The 19,307-nt window shown below is 43.7% G+C and overlaps 1 protein-coding gene across 1 annotated transcript; it reads right to left on the reverse strand.

The window, feature by feature from the left end:
* Positions 1 to 1,085: 1,085 nt before the first annotated feature.
* On the reverse strand, positions 1,086 to 15,865 carry Cfap20 (cilia and flagella associated protein 20). The gene is made up of 6 exons (XM_005388433.2): positions 15,152 to 15,865; positions 3,767 to 3,846; positions 2,831 to 2,942; positions 2,032 to 2,220; positions 1,581 to 1,691; positions 1,086 to 1,156 (listed from the first exon to the last, which is right to left on the reverse strand). The coding sequence occupies exons 1-6, from the start codon at positions 15,233 to 15,235 to the stop codon at positions 1,151 to 1,153; spliced, it is 582 nt and encodes a 193-aa protein (XP_005388490.1). The 5' UTR covers positions 15,236 to 15,865; the 3' UTR covers positions 1,086 to 1,150.
* Between the last annotated feature and the right edge of the window lie 3,442 nt (positions 15,866 to 19,307).

The raw sequence follows: 19,307 nt of genomic DNA on the forward strand, positions 1-19,307 counted from the left end.
AGAACGCTTGCTTAGTATTCGTGAGCCCCTAGGTTCAAACCTCTAATTCTCTAGTATACAAGTGACACGGAGCCTGTTCTGCCCAGACATAATCACTACACCAGGTCCATGTCCTTCAAGATCTGGGCAGATCCACACATGCTCTGCTCTGTCCCCAGATTGCTTTCCCACAAGGACAAATCGAGGGGAATGTCACAGAGCTGCATCAAATTTAACTTTTGCAAATTTAACTATTTGTACCTTCCCCTGCCTCCCGAAGTGTAAGAGTGTCCGGATCATTCTGCTGAAGAGCAGTACGCCCCAGAGTAAGTGTGAGCGGGAAAGGTAGTGCACGTTTCAGTTCCCTCATGTGATTCCAGTGTTTAAAGAAACATTTCCTGCAGGTCCCTACACTCAAGGCGAGCACTACATCTGTGACTCAGGGGAAATGGTGACCTGTTCCAATGCTGAGGAGTCCTAGATTATTTTCAGAAACACATACAGTTTCGATACAGCACCTTCCAAGGACTTAGGACCCAACACTAGTAAGAGGATTCTCTATTGGCCAGGTACTATTTGTGGGTTGTCCCCACCCCATTTAGCTTATCTTTAGCTTATCTTGAAAGTTGTCCCAAGTCAGTATATACAAACCTATCTCATTCTTTTAAGCAGAGCAGGACACTTCACAGCATGAAACACATGGCAGGTTCACTGGGAGCAACTCTATTTTTACATCTCAAAGGAAAGAAAAACCTTACCATAAAAAAGACAAACAAGGAACAAATTTACAAAGCAAGAATACAGTATTTTATTTATTTCCAAGTGAGTATTACACAGCATATACACATATTTAGATATATATAAAACAAAGAATAAGTAGAAAGAAATATTGGTCTGAAATTGCCTTACTGGACAATTTAATTCTCTAAGTTCATAGTACAAGTATCTCCCCACACACAGGCAGGAGGCAGGACAAACTCCAGCAGTCACGTATCACTCAAAGCACTGCTTGTCCTCCACTGTACTTACGACGCAGTTACGAAGTTATGGTCACTAGTGTGCATGACAAGCTGACCACAGCACAGTGAAGTAATAAATGTTTTTTGCATTGTTCTCCAGATGGTTTCCTTAAGAGTCACATTCAGGGTCTATCTCTTGAGCTGCATTCCAGTTATTGCTGAAGGAAAAAAATAAAAGAGGCATCAATTTAGATTATTAGAAAAGAGCCACGTGGTGCCACCAGCCCTCTACCTCTGGTGTCACCTGAGTGGACCCTGAGCTTACACGCAGCTGGCAGCAGGAAGACATCCACCAGGGACCGACTGGGTGTTAAAAACGGGACTGGGAAAGGCTCAGATGGCAGCCTGAGAGCAGAAGCAGCAGCACCCCCAGTGAGGGCGGGGGAGGGGAGTGAAGTGCAGGAGTATCCACAGGGGCAGCCTTGACTCAGTCCTGAGGCTGGAAGACCCAATGTCTTATGATGTAAGGCACTCCAAAGGGTCCCCTAGACAGGCCCAGCAGCTGAGCTCAGACACTTTCCAGGACACAGCTCCTCAACTCCCGGCCCCATCTGGCCTCGTCTCAGGAGGGCTGCGCCTCACCTTTGCCTTGTTCTGAACTGGGAGATACAGTTTGAACTCTGCCGGCAGCTCATCTTCTGAGTAGAGCCTGTCTGAGAAGTAAACCCTTCGGATGCGGCAGTTTGCATGGATCTGTGGAGGCAAGACTCCTTTTAGCGGGCTTGACATGACTAGTTTGCTCCTTTCCCCATTTTCCTAGAGGCCCTCTCATGTGCTGTCAAAACTGCATCTCTTTGGCATCTCCTCAGCTCAGCTCAAGGGTGCATTCAAGCAAGAAGGGAATTGTGCTTGGTGTATCCACCCATATCTGAGCAGACTTCTGAATGTTCCTGGGTTTTTTTGAGGCTAAAGCCCCAGGGACAGTGACTTGGGAACTTCAGCCAGAAATCTACATGGGGCCAAAGCCAGCAAAAGACACAGCATACCCTGCTACATCCCCAACACGGAGCCCCACCTGTGGAAGGATCAGTACCTGTACTCTTAGGGTCTCGATGTAATTTGTGCCGTATGCCCGCCGGGTGAAGTCGGATAAGTTGAACTGAATCTGGTTCCAGCCATCATCCAGCCGCATGGGCATGGTACAGATGAAGGGCTTGACACGAGTGGTGCTCTGATAGTTACTTGCCCGAAACCGCCGGCGCACATTCTTGTCGTCTAATACCTGTGACATACGAGAGGAAGAGTCCAGTCAACGCCATTTTGGCAGGATCACACAACCGTATTAAGACAAGAACTTGAATTCCCACAGCTCAGTTTCCCAAGGCTGAAACCAGAGGAAAATAAACAGACCAGATATAGGTCACACACTAGACGAAGATGGCCTGTAAATAACAAGTTTATCTTATTTGTTGCCAAGACAACACCAGCTGCTTATGACATATGACACAGTTGGCAGACTCTCAAACCATAGAATGATTTCATAAACATTGTTCCCTTTGAAAAACCAAAAATAATAAACTAGAGAACAATATCTCAGCATTAAATAATTACTCCCCAAATGCACACCATGTTAACTCTTAAGCTTTGAAATTTTTTAAATAGCTGTTGACTAGATTTTCTACGTGCTTCTTTAATGTTTCTTTAAAAGCCTGGCATGAAATTTTCAATACTAATAGCAAATTTATATCATATTAACAAAGGCTGTATAGGGCTTACAGCAAAGACAGAAAAGAATATACATGAATATTTTTGTATAGCCACTTTGTCCTAAAGTTGGGTAGTTGTATCTTTGATACAAGCCAAGGAAGATATATTAATCTACCCATACTCACCTGTACTTCAAAGGTGAAATATTTCTTCAGGTTTTTGATAATCATGACGAGGAAAGGAAGCTTAATTCCCAATGTCTTCTTAGGGTCTGCAGGACATGTGATATATGTAGTGCTATAGAGAGGAAATACCAATAAACTACTTGTGTTTTTTCCTCTGTGCTATGTATAACAACACACAGTCCAAGAGGAAAAACTGGGAAGCAGTTTTAAAAGATTCATATACTTTGTCTAATGAGTCCATCAACTCTCTAGTCAGTGAATGGTGTAAAAAAATGGACTCAGAAGCCTGATGTGGCAGTGCACACCTGTAATCCCAACATTTGGGAGGCTGAGGCAGGATGATCAAAGCTAACCTTGGGGTACGAGTTCAAGGTCAGCCTGAACTACAAAACAAGACTTGGTCTCAAAAAACAAACAAACAAACAGACAAAGAACTCAAGAATAAAAGCTTGTAACAAGGGACTAGACACCAACAATAAAATATCTGAAAACTAAAATCAGACCAGTGGAACTTAGAAAGTTCATCTAGTCAGAAGATTTCAAATTTGGTCCATGAGAGCAAGGACACCGAAAACCAAAATGAAAACTACACTGGCCGTCCACTGATCAGCACAATAACCCACCCTTATGATGGTTAAATAGTAATATAGCTAGTAGTTACATCATGCTTACTATGTGCTAAGCTTGACTCTACTAAGTGTTTATACAGTCACTTATTTAATCCTCATAATAACCCTGTAAGCAACGTGTAATTATCCCCATTTCACAGATGAGGGAAGTAAGGCCTGAGGGATTAAGTAACTTGCCCAAGGTAAGCTCCAAGTAGCAGAGCTGGATTCACAAGGCAGCCTGACTCTGCAGGCCATGCTGTTACCCTCAATGGCACACTAACTGTGTGTACACCACATATCTGAGAGAACAGAGTTGGCAACCTACCTGACATTTGTCCCTTCAATTTCTAGCACCAGGGACTGGATGTCATTATCAGTGATTCTTTTGATGTGGCCGTTCCGCACCTACAAGGAAGAAAATTAGTTAGTACGAAAAATATTTGGTGACAATTCTGTAAGGATTTTAGAGGCCAAACAGGACCACTTAAAGAAAACCACAGTGGTCTAAAGGGCATAACAGAAGTTTGTGACAGTTTTTAATTTTTATTTAAAGACAGGATCTTGCTATGTAGTCCAGGCTGGCCTTGAACTCCTTCACCTCCTGCGTCAGCGGCCCCATAGCTGGGATTACAGGTATGTGCCGCCACACCTGGCTGAAGCTTACAACAGTATGTTGAAGCCTGTGCATAAGGAAACCATGCTATTTCCTCTATACAGCGCCCCAAGAGCCAACATGGGAATCCCAGGTAAACGGGCAATCTGTCACCAGGATAAATTTCTTTCCAAAGAAATCAACTCAATTTAGATTCAACCAACATTTATTAATATCCACTCTGTATTAGGAATGTTCATACACATGCCCTTACTAAGCTGTCTTAGCAACGACAAAAATCGTAACGTAGGGACTATGCTATCCACTTCACAATGTGCACACTGACATCCAGGGGAGTGCAAACGACAAGTCCTAATTAGAAGACTGAGGGTTACCAGACCTTCCACTGCCCCATACTGGATCATACACAGTGGTACTTCGGTTCATGAACTCAATTCTTTCCACAATACTGGTCTCAAACTGAACTGGATGAGACATGAATCAAATTTCCCCATAAGGTCAGCACTGAACCTAATCATTGAATTTGATTAGGTTCTTGTCCAACTCATTTTGCAACCAGAAGGGCAGAAAGAATCAAGTTCATGAACTGAAGAACCACTGTACTTCTGTGGCAGAAAGGTCAAGGAAATGCTAACTGTCACTAACACAGAGAGTGGCAACCAAAGAGTCAGAGTGGGGTTTGCTCCTACTTCACGCTTCCTTATCTTCTTTTCCTGAGTTTATGCTTTTTCAAACACAAATCCAAGTCCCATCTACACCACACAAAGACACCTTCCTTAGCCCACAGCGACACCTCTTTTCTCTGATTGGTTTTCCTGGTTCATGTTGTCCAGACTACATAGTTTAGTAGCATTTCACAGGACATTTACTGAATTGTTTGCTGCATATACACAATGAGGTACATGTTAAGGAGAATCCATATCGGGTTTTTTTTGTCTTTTTTGTCTTTTTGAGACAGGGTCTCTATAGGCAGCTCAGGCTGGCCTTGAGCTCACTTTGTAGCCCAGGCTGGTCTCAAACTCGCAACAATCCTCCTGCCTCAGCCTCATGAGTGCTGGGATTACAGGCGTGTGCCACCTCGCCTGGCTGAGAATCCATATTGAATATGTATTTGTTCTCTCAAAATATTTAAAATTATCTTCAAGCATTTAACTCTTAAGTACCTAATATGGACAAAGCAAAGACACCCCAAAGCACTTCTGAGACAAAGTTGAATGTACTAACACATGCAAAGATCAACAATCTGGGTGGCTGGCTTACTTATTCAATTTTATTTATAAGGGTAGGAAACGTTCATTGGGGAATAGGAATAGCTTCTGAGAGGCAGGAGGGGTAATTTGTCAGGGGTAATCTACACAGCAAAGTTACAATGTGGGTACAACATGAGTCAAACTATAATCAACCTATAGGATTAAAGGTATAGTGGCTTAGCTAATATTGATCCAACAGGGAAGCAGGGCACAAAGCAAGGGCAGATGGCCGACATCATTAACCTGGGCTTCTCCATGACTTCTAAAACAGGAACACTTTGGGGAAGGGATTGGACCAGGTGTCTGATGCGTATCTGGACTTAATGGACTAGATGGTAGCAATTATAGTATAATCTCAAATTTCCATTCATCCCATAGGCAAGTCTGGTTACTGTGACTTAACCTTGAGGTCTTGCCTTCTTCAGATGCTCCTCTAGCCACAGTTTTGGTGTGTCCTCATCTTCTGCACTGACTTCCTCGAAGGCCCATCCCTGTCTGACTGCCTATTAATTTCTACCTAACTTAGCTGCCTGTCATATTCTTCCCCCATGAAGGGGTATCCCTAGCTGCAGTTAGGGGAGAATGCGTGAAGTTTCAATCTAGTTGCTTTAAGCTGAGTAGGGTCGGTGTAGAGAAGACTGCAGTTGGGGGCCTTCTCCAGAGAGCTAATAGAAAGGGCCTTGTTTAGAAGTTATGTTGGGGTTTAACAGTTATGAACTTGCTTTACAAGGTCTATGCAGTGGATCCTGGTATAAAGAGTCTGGCACATTTACTGTAGTTCCACCTGTATGGTCACTTACAGTTGGGCACCCACTAGGTGAGAATAAATGAATTTTCCCAAGAGATTAAAGCATGTACAATCACAGCACGAGCAGTCGAATGGAAAGGCAGGCTGAGGAAAGAGTCATGCCTAGATACTGCTCTTAAAGGACTGGAACACCAATTGTAACCAGCTGGCCCCTAGAGCTCTCTACTGATGGAGGGTATCTAGACGCCTGGTATTTCTTTTAAGATTTTTTCTTCACCAGATCTGAATTACTAAAGACAACAAATTTCATTTATTAGAGCCTAAGTCCCTCTGGTCTTAGATGTAAGACGATGGAGAGTTGGGTGGTTTTGAAGGACAATTTTAGCTAAGGAACTTACAGACTGTTGCTGAACTTTTATAGCTGTTACTGCGGCTTTTTAGCCTCACTGAACCACAATAATGGTTAATTACAGGTGTAACTGGAAAGTGCAGTGATTAGAACCACCATCTAACCTTTATTATTACAGTATTATTTTTATACATCTTTGGTTATGTAATACTTTTCTGCTGGGTGTTTAAGACTGAGTTTAAGTGAGACCTGTGTTAATCAAAATTAACCTCTTGCTATATATCAAGGTCAGTTAAGTCTCCTCAGTCATTACTTTTGGAACCATGTACACAGCCTCTCACTTCCTGTCCTTGTCAGCTGCTAGAATAGGTCACCGTCTTGCCTGACCATGTAGCTTTCTGTAAAAGTATGGGGAGACTTCTCTCTGTGGTGACCCTCCTTTTAGGCACACTGTTATTGGTGGAATGTAGGCCCAGAAATCTCTCTGCTTGGGAGGTTGGGAGACTCACTGGAATTGTAGGATCTTGTGAAAAGTTCCCTTTATGTCCTGGGTCCTTGATGATCTTGGAGGCCAAGGTCAAAATACTGATTGTCCTCTTAGCCCAATTATCTTTCTAGTTCTGGTCTCCAAATCTCAGTTGTTGAACACCCAGAAGATTGTCACCCAGGTTTAAAATAATACACCTGAAAAACAAACATTTGGTCTTTCTCAAAGTACTGTGAAAATGCCTATGTTGGGCTGTCCCCTTGTTCACTAATCAGCTGATTGAAATTCTGCTTTGCATATAGAAATAGAACACAGTATTGACCCTGATAGCTGTATTTTTCCACATAGATTATTAATAATATGGCATTCTGTCTTAGACAGTAGTCCCTATGAGCTGTTACTGAGTTTGGCCCATGTGTGATGCGCCTGGCGTATCCCAGGTGACATCCACAATCACTGTCCACCTTTTCCTGCAGCTGGGACTGAGTCTCTCCTTGAGAAACTACAAAGCTCAAGCAAGAGTAGGGATCAAGCATTAAGGATCATTTCTACCTTCTACAACGCTTAGTACTGTCCTAAGCATAAACTAAGCATTCAAATATGTGCTGACTTCTGGAATCTGTCACCCTAAGAGTTGGCACAAATGAATAGATTCAAGGGGTATTAAACACTCTTGAGTAACATGTCCACCACAGACTATTACAGAAAGCTGGAGACCCTGGGGAATGTCATGAAGCCCTTAAGGCTGCCAGTGTGAGGAATGCCTTCCCACAAAACACCCTTTGGTGCCATTGTCAGAGGTGGAATGCTGGGCTAGTTGGGCCCCCATCTCTGCCAATCTAGCATTTCTTGGGTTCTCAAGACACAAACATCACATTGAAATGATTCTCAAACAAAGCTGGCAACATTCAGTGCCCTCCTGCTTTGAATTCTGGGCCTCGTTCCAAGGGAGATTAAGAGCACAAAGGCTCTGGTCTGTGCAGAACATGCCAACACTGCCCACCTCGTTCCCCATGTAAACGCTCCAACCAAAGTGGCAGATAGTCCTCCTGTACTTTCTGTGGAAAATCATGCACACTTGTTGGTGAAAGAGGAATTAATCAAGAAATTATTTCCAAATAATGTGTTACAGGGCCAATGACAAGAGCTGGTAGTATTCCAGTAAGATGTAAACACTAATTATTTTAGATAACATTCTTTCTTTTAAAGGTGCATGCTGCAAGATCAAACATATAGTTATATTAAAATCAGGAAGTAATCAGGAGGGTAAGGTTGTAATGGAGACATAGAGCATTTGCTTAATGTGTGAGGCCCTGGCTTCAGTCCTCAGCCCCCTGCCCCCACTAAAGTTATTCGAACCTGACAACCTGTCACTCTTTATCCAACACTGTTTTTAAAAAATGGCCTCAAATCGCCAGGCACAGTGACACACACAAGGTGATCTAAGCACTCAGGAGGCTGAGATAGGAGGATTGCTGTGACTACTAGGCCAGCCTGAACTACACAGCAAGACTCTATCTCAAAAAACAAACAAGCAAACAAAGAATGGACTTAAACCTAACACCCCCAAAGAACTCAGGCCAGATCTCACCGAGAGGAAATGTTAGGGAATTTGCCTTCTGCCTGTTTCCAGGTTTATAGCGGAAGACTTCACTGGAACACTCCAGTAAATCTGACCTACTTAGGTCTTTACAGACAAAAGCCATGCCTTGCACTGCTCATAGAGGCCAATAGGTGAAGCCTGAATAGACTGTACCACTCCTATGCTCTGGCCCACCAAGAAGACACAGAAGACTCAGTAACTTCCCAAAGAGGCTTCTTTTAGCAGTACTAGGTAACAATCACACTCATAAATTTAACTCATACAGAATAAATTAATGTATACTAAAGAATAAGGCACCATGGAGGAGAAATGACAGTTTTATTTTTTTTTAAAGGAATATCCATCAATCTCGTCTCTAGAGTTGTGAAGTGGTTGCTACTGTGAAAAACTAGGTAGATCTTGCCCAAGGAAAAGTTCAGCTCCCAAAGAAGAAAACCACAAGTATTTCCATGTCACAACTTTTAAGAGCCTGGCAACCAAATTAAGTTAATTTGTCAGTGAATTATGGGTTTTCTCCTTTAGAAAGTTCAAAAGGCTGCAAACAAACTCACCAGGAGAAAGAATGGGGTGGAGAGATTAGAAAGCTGCTCAGAACTTCCTCTCTAGGGTCGAAAGAGGAGAAAAGGGGAAAAGAAAGGGGCAACCTGGCTGTCACTGCCAGAAATTATTATACAGGTCTTCCAGAAAGCGACACCCCTCCCTCAGACTGGTTTTTCATAAACACATCTAGTTTTCCTTTTCTTAGCTCCTCCCAGTTCAGATGTCACTAGGCAGTCAGGATTTAAGATGAACATAAAAGAATTGGTCAGCATTTACTGCTCATGGTAGATATAAGTTTTATTTTATTTCCTTCTCTAAATAAAGAGCCAACTGCTTTTGATTTGTTCTTTTTCATTTATGACATATTCTCACTCTTGTTTTTTTGAGACAGGGTCTTGTTGTGTAGTCCAGGCTGGCCCTGAACTCACTATGTAGCCCAGGCTGGCCTCGAACTCTCAGTGATCCTCCTGCCTCAGCCTCCCAAGTGCTGGGATTATAGACTATAGATGTGCGCCATCACACCCAGCCACATTCTCATTCTTATGGTGTGGCCTTATCCGGGTTTTATTCCTCAAAAAAACCAACAACAACAACAAAAAAAAGGGAGACAATTTTATTTTTATTTCATGAATTTTCCTTCTTCTACTAGGGTACTACAATTACAGATCAGAATGGTTCTCAGCTTCTACAGACACCAAGAAGGCACAAACCATCAAGCCTGTCTTACAGTCATTCTCCCAAGCTTTCCATGGTTGCTGGGGCAACTAATAAAGAACACTTATTTTTCCCCCTTCATGTAAGCCCCAGGGAGGAGGGTCAAGCTGAGAAGAAAAAAATACTATGTGGATAGGGAGGAAGCTGGCCAATGCTCCACATTTTTAGGAGTGCTTTAAAAATAACACACGAGCTGTATCCATTCCCTTCCCCTCCCCCAACTTTCATTTTTCTGGCCCCACCCACTCATCCTGGCAGGCAGCTGAACCCCGGCCATCTGGCATCCTCGTCTTAGTGACACATGTTCCAATTTACATTAAGCCATTAGAGCTGTCCTTTTCAGTAGGAAAGCATCTGCCCTGGGTTAGGTGCTGGGCTCTAAGTCAGACAATGGGCAGAGGGAGCCCTCTGTGGGGAGAAGCCGGCATAGCTCCCCTCAACCACCCAATACTTCAAAGCCTGTGCCTTCAGGCTCCAACCCGTCAAAGGCTTCTCTTCCTTTACAGGGTTACCCAGGCGGCAGCAGGCACTCAGCTCTGGGCACATCCCGACACCCCCTTAGTTAATGCAGGCCAAGTATGTGCCTCGAAAGGGCAGGAGTACACAACGAATGTAATCAATATGCACTACAAACATCTACTAATAAAAATTTTGGGGGGGCTGGGGATTTAGCTCAGCGGCAAAGCGCCTGCCTGGCAAGCGCAAGGTCGTGAGTTCGGTTCCCGGTACCGGAGAAAAAAAACAAACAAAACAAAACAAAAAAACAAAATTTTTTTTTTAAATAAAAGGACAAGCGTAACCAAAACGCATGCTTTCATCCAATTACAATAAAAGCTACTACTCAGAATAATGAAGTCCCATCCTGGGAAAGTGAAAATCATTTTACTATCTCAAGTCCAAATTCAGTCAATTATACTACTGGAAATTCCATCAATTTAACTCATACCAACGAAGTTTGCTAGTTAAAAGCCAGAATATAAGAACTTTTCTCTGACAGGGACTGTATTCATCTTAAAAATTAGGAACGGGCCCCGGGTGTGGTGATGCACAATCCCAGCACTTGGCGGGGCTGAGGCAGGCCTGCCATGAGCTCCTGGTCAGCTTGGGCTACACAGTGAGTTCAAGGCCAGCCTATACAGTGAGACCCTGTGCCCGCCCCCACCCCTGCCCCGCAAAAGGAACAGGGAATGGAAATAAGGGAGTACAACAGTAGCGACATAAAGAGAGTGAGAGAAGATAGGGGCAGTTTTCATTAATTAATCTTGTGTAAATTTAAAATGTTACCAGGAAGGACTGAAAACTACACAATATTTTATACAAGTGTGAGTGGGACCAGAATGTTGGGTAGTCTCTTAATAAGTCAGGATTTTGGTTTTTTGTTTTGTTTTTTCTTTCTGGCACTGGAAATTGAACCTAGGCACTCACGCATGACAGGCAAGCACTCTAGAGCTGAGCTACATCCCCACACACCACACCCTTTTTCTGAGACATTCTTGTTAAATTGACAGGGTGGGCCTTGAACTTGCAATTTTCCTGTTTCAGCCTCCTAAGTAACTGGGATTACAGGTACATGCTACCAGGCTCAGAGGAAACAACATTTACAATAAACATGACAATTCTTTAATTATGTGTAAGATTTACTCATTGCAGAAATTAAGGGAATACTAAAGAAACCCCTAGTTTCTTCTAAACTCTTGGTTTGAAGGCTTATAAAGGTCACTATCAGCAAACAGTGTAGCCAGATCTTAAGCTAATTTCAAGTGTGTTGAGAGGTCCTACCAGTGTATATAAATGATCTTAGTCTACAGGTTCAAGGAAGGCCTCTCAGAGGACCTACCTTTGAAGTGTGACCTGAGGACTAATGAAAAGGCAGCTGAGTGGAGGCTAAGGAGGAGGGACCAACAAGTGCTTAAGGTGAAAGAGCAAAGGACTTCACTGAGCCGGCTACAGCTAGGAGGGGGCACCTGGTGAGGTGAGCCTAGAGAACCAGTTCTGCAGGAGCCAAATCAGGGGCTGCGTGGCCTTAGAGCCACTTTAAGTGGGCAAAGGAAGCCATAGTGCAATGATGGAATTATTCTAATTTTAGAAGTCTGGTTTCGCTGTACATACTTCCTATTCCTAGGCATTTGTATGCTAGGATCAGTTAAACTTACTTTAGTCCTGGGCAAACCTCAGTTCCCTGCCATGTTTAACACTCCAAACCCTGACTTAACTAAGTACTAACTACATTATCAAAATTGTTGCTAAGCATTTTATGTATATCTTTATTTAGTCTTCATATTCACAAGAAGTAGATGACAAAACTGGTTAAGCACCTGTCCAAAGTCACACAAGTAGAATATAAAACAGGATGCAAATCCAAGGTGTCTGATCACTCTCTAGCAATAGGGTTTCAGGTATGACACTACTCTTCCCGTTAAGAAACTTGCAGTCCAGTGGGCAGGCAGTACTCAACAGACAGGAAACTGCCAGACAGCGTGATATCAGACAAACATGAGACCTAATGTAAATTCTCCATGAAAATAGTGTTTAAGCGGGATGGGAGGCTGACGGGCTGTGAGTTTTTAAGAGTGCTGCAACCTGCACACTTTATGAACATTTATAAGCCAGCCATACTCACCAAAGTGAAGTTTGCAAGTTTGCCAGCTGTGAATATGACATCCCTTTCTCACATTCATAAGGTCCCTAAACACAAGCCAAACCTAAACTTTCAAGATTATTCTTCATAAAAACCACATGGAGCTGGGTGTGGCAGTGCATGCTTGTAATCCCAGCACTCGGGAGGCTGAGGCAGCAGGATCGTTTCGAGTTCGAGACCAGCCTGGGCTACTAAGTGAGCCCAAGGCCAGCCTGAACTGCAGAGCCAGACCCTGTCTCAAAAAGACAAAATAAGAAAAAAAAAAACAAAAAACAGAAACACATGGAAATTTTCTATAAACTCAAAGGGAGAATAGTAAAATTCTGTGAAATCAAAATATGTAAAAATAGGCACCATAGTCAATATGTACCTACTGGCAAAGGTCAGAGCCATGTCTAGATAAATGCAAACAGCCGTAACCTATCTGCTCCCCATGAAACTTTGCCCTTATTACAACTTTGCTGTATTCCCTGTCAACAGGGAAAATGTTTCGTCTGTGTATCTTCCCAAGTCTACACATCTGTCACCTAGATGTTGCTTAATAAATCTTTGATAAGTATATCAATTCCCACTGTTGCCTGGACTGGATTGGATTCCCACCTCTTTCTGAAAACTAAAATAATGCCAAGGTAAAGCACCCATATAATTACAGATATAGCCTCCTTTCCTCCCTCTCCTTCCCTTGCTTCAAGGTGAAAAAAACACCACTCTCTCCTAAATACTTTTCAGTCTAATCGAAATGAGAGAAACACACAGTCAACTTTTGCTATTGTGTGGATTCTGCTTAAAATGAGTGTTCTCCTAAAGGATTTCTGTGTCAAAATGTCTGTTTAATTTACTCCATGTAACCCTGCCAATGGCTCTAACAATGTTTTTGTATGTTTACATCATTAGGGTACCATCCGACCTCTAGTGGCGTTGTTGTTAAGGGACACGGTGCACCATGGTTACTCTGCTTTTATATTCTGTATGTAAACATGTTGACTAGTCAAAAAGCTACAATGAAAAATAAAACACATACCACTGAAAAGTCTAGACGGTTAAAATGGGAAATTGATAGCTAGAAGTTTCATCTACTAGAAAAAATGATGCTTCCCTTCCACTGCTATTCTTTTAGTGTCAGTAACTTCTCTGACCTGCTCTAAAAATCTCCCCTCTAGATCTAGTCCTCTTCTCTATTTCAACTGCCTAATTGTGACATCTCTGTTATAATTTCATTTCCAAGTTCAACTGCCACCCAAAGCTGCTCTCTCCATGCTTCTGACCGCCTATACCTGGGAGGGCATCGTTCTTACACCATTCCAGGCATACTCACTCTGGGTTCTCTTTATAGACGTGCATTTTTAAGAGTTTATAATGCTTTATTATGTAGTTAACAAAACTACAGAACTGAAAACCTACTAGTATAGGAAAAAAAGTTTAAGAGACTGCCTTCCTGTGTAATAGCTCTAGTGTTCCCAGAGATCATGTGAAAGTGTTAGACTATCACATATCCAAGGGCCCAACCTCATTATATTCAACTATCATTATATTCTATATACTATTTATATTTCAAGTATCTTATACAAATAGTACTATGAACACCACTCTCACAAAGCTGATCTCAGAACACAGAACTGCATCTGTTTCAGTGGAAACAGGCAGAAAGTTGTCCAATTTCTCTCCCAGCCTCTATGTGGCCCAAAGCTCTCATCTGTGGATAAGCAAAGATGTGGAGTTACTCTGAGATGAAACCCAAAAGTCCTGGCTTCATTACTAACGGGTTCTGCTTAGTTAGACTACTCCACATGCACCTCTAGAAAAACACCACTCACCATACTCCTCTCCATTATCTCCCAAGGAGGGCAGAACTAAGGATAAGCCCTAAATCACTGGCTTCACATTAGCATAGCCATCTTCATTTGTAATATTTTTAAAAAATGTTACGGGTGACTGCCTGCGACTTTTCACGAGAAATAAAATATCAAAACATAAAATGAAGACCAACTCACAGCTAGATCTCCAAACTATGGATAGTCACCATCTCCTGAAGTCAGTGAAAATACCATCTACTGGATGCCTGAGTGAAAATGCGGCTTGCATTTGGCTGGGCTTATTAATCCAGACAAGGCTTTGATGGTCACCATTTTGCAGTTTTCCCGGAGAAACCCAACTCTGGAGGCACAGTACAGACCCCAAGTCACAAGGAGCGCGGAGCACGTGCCAAAGGCCACCAAATACTGGTTTGTTTGGGATCAGTGAGAAGAAAGCAAATGAATGAAACCCAAACATCACTGACTTGGCCCCGCTTCTGGCGGTGCCTCTGTAAGGGGGCCTGGAACAAAGGCTCTGTGTCTAGTGACCCCCACGGTGACTGGCACAGAACAGGACATCATCTGCGGAACCCACGAACAGCAGCTCCTTTCACCTGAACCTCCGCAAAGCTTCCTCTCACAACTCTGTGCACTTCGTCCTGATCGGGCACTGTCGACCCCCTATATTGATGGGCAAAGCGTGGCTCAGGACAAACCAAGGCAAGTCCGTGCCAGGGGGCGGCTCACTAAAACACCGCAGCGCTCACTCCCCGGTCACGCGCACACCACAGGCACCCCTGCTCCCCTTACACGACGCCCCCACCGCGCGCCTCAGTCAGCCAGGCAGGGGACAGCACCGCATCGGCTTCCCGCCGCGACCGGGGCCCGACCCGCAACACCTACTCCCCGCCCCGTCCCTGGGCGAGCCGGGGGCGCGGGCCCGGTCCCGCCCGGCCGCTGCCCGCAGCCTCTGACCTTTTTGTCCCAGATTTGCAGGGGCTTGCTGCCGATGCTGTAGAGGATGGAGAGGAAGCCGCTCTGGAACGTGTTTTTGAACATCTCGCCTGCCGGCGGCCTTCCCCACAGCCGCCCCGAGCGACCGGCTCCGGAATAGGCACGAGCAGTGAGGAGCGAAGGAAAGGCAGGGGATGCCGAACTCCCGACCTGCAGTCACCGGCGGCTGGACCTGGACGCGGGTCGCTACGTCGCCAGCTTCGGAGCCACCTCCGAACCGAAACCACAGCAACTGTCGCTCCGCCACTCACCTAGCCTTAAATGGAGGCAGAGGGCAGCCCGCGGTTTAAGATGGATCCCCCCACCCACCTGAGCCCGCCCCCCGGGAGCGCGGGGCCCAGTCCCAGCGCAGGAAAAGCGACTTCCGGTTCCTTCCGCCCGCAAGCCCCGCCCTAGTCCCGCCCCTTCAGCAAAAGAACTCTGTTTCCAAGGGACTATTTTCCCATCTGTGTCCCAGATTTGTTTCAAAACAGCGGAAGGAGACGAAGGATGATGGCACGTGCTGTTAATGCTACGTAATGTCATGGAAACAAGGCCGGGCGAAGCTTCGGGATGGGGGAGGTGACTGCCAGGCCCCGCCCCCTGGAGGGCGAGGCGGAGTTACACAGTCAAAAGGACAAGACTTAAAAACGATCGCAAGTTTCAGCTCCATCTCGGCAATCTAGCGAGACCCTGTCACAGAATAAAAAATTTTTTTAGAACTTAAGGATGTAGTTCGGTACAAAGGCCCTGGGTGGAATCTCTAGTACCCCAAATAAAACAAAAACGATACTATGAGGAAAATATGTCGCCTTGATTGTACTGGTTAGAAAACGAAGATTAAGATAAAATCAGGAAATAAAATTAAAGTTGAATTGCTTGCATTGAACAAAGAGCCGATTTTTTTAAAAAAAAATTAATACCTATAACATTTTAGGAAAGACATAAGCTATGCTACTTCAAATGTGGAAGGAAATCCCAAATGTTGGAGACTCCCAGGAGTCCCTGGCCATCTACCTAAATATTATATTGTGCGCCCAGGCCTGTGCTCGGTATTATGGTTGGCAGATAAAGAATTTGCGGCTAAAGTCATTATTTTACCAGTTTTTATCATTATAGCAGTAAATTCAGCATTTACTGTGTATCAGACACCTATATTATTAAATGCCTTAGCCTATATTAATTCATTCAGTTTTCACATCAACCACTTGAATAACCCAGACAGAATTTCTAGACACTGGGAAAAATATTTCAATATCAGTATATGATAAAACTTTTAATATGAAACAGCTATTTTGGGTGATTTCTGGAGACTTTATATGTGAGGCCAGTGAACACTACACTGCACTTGTTATTGTTTCAAAATATCTTTAAGAAAAAATTCAGTTAATAAGAGAGAAGGCCTAACATTAAGAAAGAGATGTCCACACCTGTAATTCCAGCACTCGGGAGGCCGAGGCAGGAGGATTGCTGTGAATTTGAGGCCAGCCTGGGCTAATAGCAAGTTCAAGGGCAGCTTGCACAACATAGCAAAATCTTGTCTCAGACAAACAAACAAAAACAGAAAAACAAAAAGAAAGAGATATTAAAAACAAAAGTCTGAGAACGTAGCTCAGTGTGAAGTCCCTGGGTTCAATCATTCAACCTCCAGTACTGAAAGAGAGAGAGGTGAAGGATGGTGATTAAAATAATGCACTGTCGTTCTATTCAGGGTGTCAGGTCCCGAGAACGAGGTACCCATGGATGAATATAAAAGTAAGAAAAAAAGAAAACCAAGAGAGGCAAAATTCTGGGATCGGGGGCTTACAGCCTCCAGGACTGCCGCCCCAATTACCAATCTCAGTAACTCTTTATTCAGAAAGAACAAAAGAAGCAGCAGTGCAAATGGGAAGATCTCAACCAATTCAGCAAGGACAATAAATAAGGCTTGACTAATTAGCCATCATATTATCATTCCTTAGGGGATATCTCAGCAAAGCATTCAGTGTTGACACCGGGGCTTTCAGTACTTCTGCTAGACTTCCTCCAGAACCCAACAATCATGGCTAGGTCAGGCTTGAGGTAATACACAAAAGAGTAAAGCATGTCCTTCTCCACAATGCATAAAACTTTACCTGTTTGAAAGTTTTCATGAAATAAATTATTTTCTAGAAAAAAATTACCAATACTAGATCTACAAGTTGAAAATCAAATAATCATAGAAGAAAATTAAGGTAGTCTTTGGTTCCTTTCAGAAAGTTCTAATTATTTTATATGACTTTTATTATTTTTCTAGTTAGTGTATTACAGGTTTATGGAGGAGCTATAAAAAATAACATTACAATCATTCATAACCCTGCCGCCCAGAAATAACTGTATATTGTTTATTCATGTCTTCCTGCCTTGCTCTACCTACTTGCCCCTTTGAGTCAATCCATCTTCCTCCCTCATACAGTCATGTAGAAATGTATACAGACAGCCATAGGAGTTTGTTTGTTCTAATACACGCACTGCACACATTGTTCAGCACTGTTTTTTTAAAGCCCTCTACTGGGCCAGCATACATCTAATCCCTTGCTTGTAACTGTGTAGTCCTGCTAGCCATGCTTCCCCCTGTTTTGTCTGTCTACTTCTGCACTAATATATAACAGAAAATGCCCCCCTCCCCAACTCCCCAGCCAGTATACTTCAGTTTCTTAGTTGCTCAGGTAATAGCTACTGAGCAAGTTTGGTTACTTCTTGTCTCTTAAAAAACGACTGGTCACTGCGATGCGTAGCTGGTCACTATAATGCATATTATATAAACTGATCCCCAACTGACAAGCCATTCTGCCTCTGTACTTCCTGCTTGCTTATCCAATATAAGCTCTAGACCACCAGAGATCAGGGTCAGATATTCTGGAAATGATCCTGATCAGTGTCCATTGACATAAATAAATTTGCCTCCAAATCCTGGGTGTTGCTTCAGTATTTCTGCTTGCCTTTGCATCTGGTATGTTGTCCAGGAAGACCGACCATGCCGACCTCTTTGGTCACTGCTCACGGCCCTCGTTGACAGAGCAAGGACCTCTTCAGGTCCTGATGGGAAGGCATGCCTTCGAGATTTCTTAAGTCCCCTTGGAGGTCTGGAGGATTCCTGGCCATCGGACCCCAAAGGGAGGAGGATACAATCTGTTTGACTGCCTGCCTGATTCCGGTAAGATCCCTGGGGGCACCCCACTTAGTCTGTCAGTCTTACTCAGTTCAAGCAGAAGAAGAGCTTGATTAACTCTTGTTAGTTAAGGCCACCCTTAAGAGAAGGAGAGTTGAAATATTTAACCTCTGCACCAGGGATATAGCTCAGTGGCACAAGCACCTGCCTGGCAAGCGCAAGATCTTGAGTTCGATTCCCAGTACCAAAAAAAAAAAAAAAAAAAAAAAAATTAACCTCTGAGTGCCTGCTGAATAAATATATAAATAAGTGAAATGGACAGCATAAGCAGTAGGCTGCTCCGTCTGTGCACCAAGACTGGGAAGCACTGGTTGCAGTGGCTAATTGGGCCCTCACTGGCAGTTCCATGGGGATCAACATATGGCATTATAGAAGCCTCACACCCTCCTCAGCTAAGTTACACCTAAATGCCTGCAAGGGGCGCAGCGAGATGGCCATCTGAATGGTCTCTCTGAGGGTCACCCACCCTTTGTCTGTTGCACCATCATTCAAGGGTATACAACATACACTGTAGGGAAATAGAATAGGAACTAATTAGTTAAAACCTACAGTCCCTGACTGCAGGAAAAGGGGCTTTTATGGAGTTAAAAATAAAACGAAAGTGCTCCCTGCATCTCAAAAAAAAAAAAAAAAAAAAGGCCCATTCTTCCTGAAAATTCTGCCTTAGCACCCTCATCAGCTGCCACAGATGCCGCCAACACCTAAAGCTTCACTCTCTGCTCCCGACTCATCTACTTCCAGCCAACTGAACTGGTTCCAGCTGGCCATGGCCTGCATTTTGCCACAGAGGCCCTCCCTCCAGAGCCTCTGCTTACACGCCTATCCTGATCATGGGGTAATGATGGGGTAATCTAACACCCACCCAAGGTGACTGTCAACAATTCCTTCTAAGTTCCACATTTTGACTAACGAAAAATTGGACTGTCAGCCCTGACAAATGAGTTATGC

The sequence above is a fragment of the Chinchilla lanigera genome, unplaced genomic scaffold (assembly GCF_000276665.1).
Source record: "Chinchilla lanigera isolate Chin_1 unplaced genomic scaffold, ChiLan1.0 scaffold00032, whole genome shotgun sequence".
NCBI classification, from domain to species: Eukaryota; Metazoa; Chordata; class Mammalia; order Rodentia; family Chinchillidae; genus Chinchilla; species Chinchilla lanigera.

Excerpts from the sequence above, each read along its gene's own strand:
- Cfap20 (XM_005388433.2), bottom strand. The coding sequence starts at position 15,235 with ATGTTCAAAAACACGTTCCAGAGCGGCTTCCTCTCCATCCTCTACAGC. Across the intron at positions 3,847-15,151 it reads TGCAAATCTGGGACAAAAAG|GTGCGGAACGGCCACATCAA; the intron begins GTCAGAGGCTGC and ends TCTTCCTTGTAG. Across the intron at positions 2,943-3,766 it reads ATTGAAGGGACAAATGTCAG|CACTACATATATCACATGTC; the intron begins GTAGGTTGCCAA and ends TCCTCTCTATAG.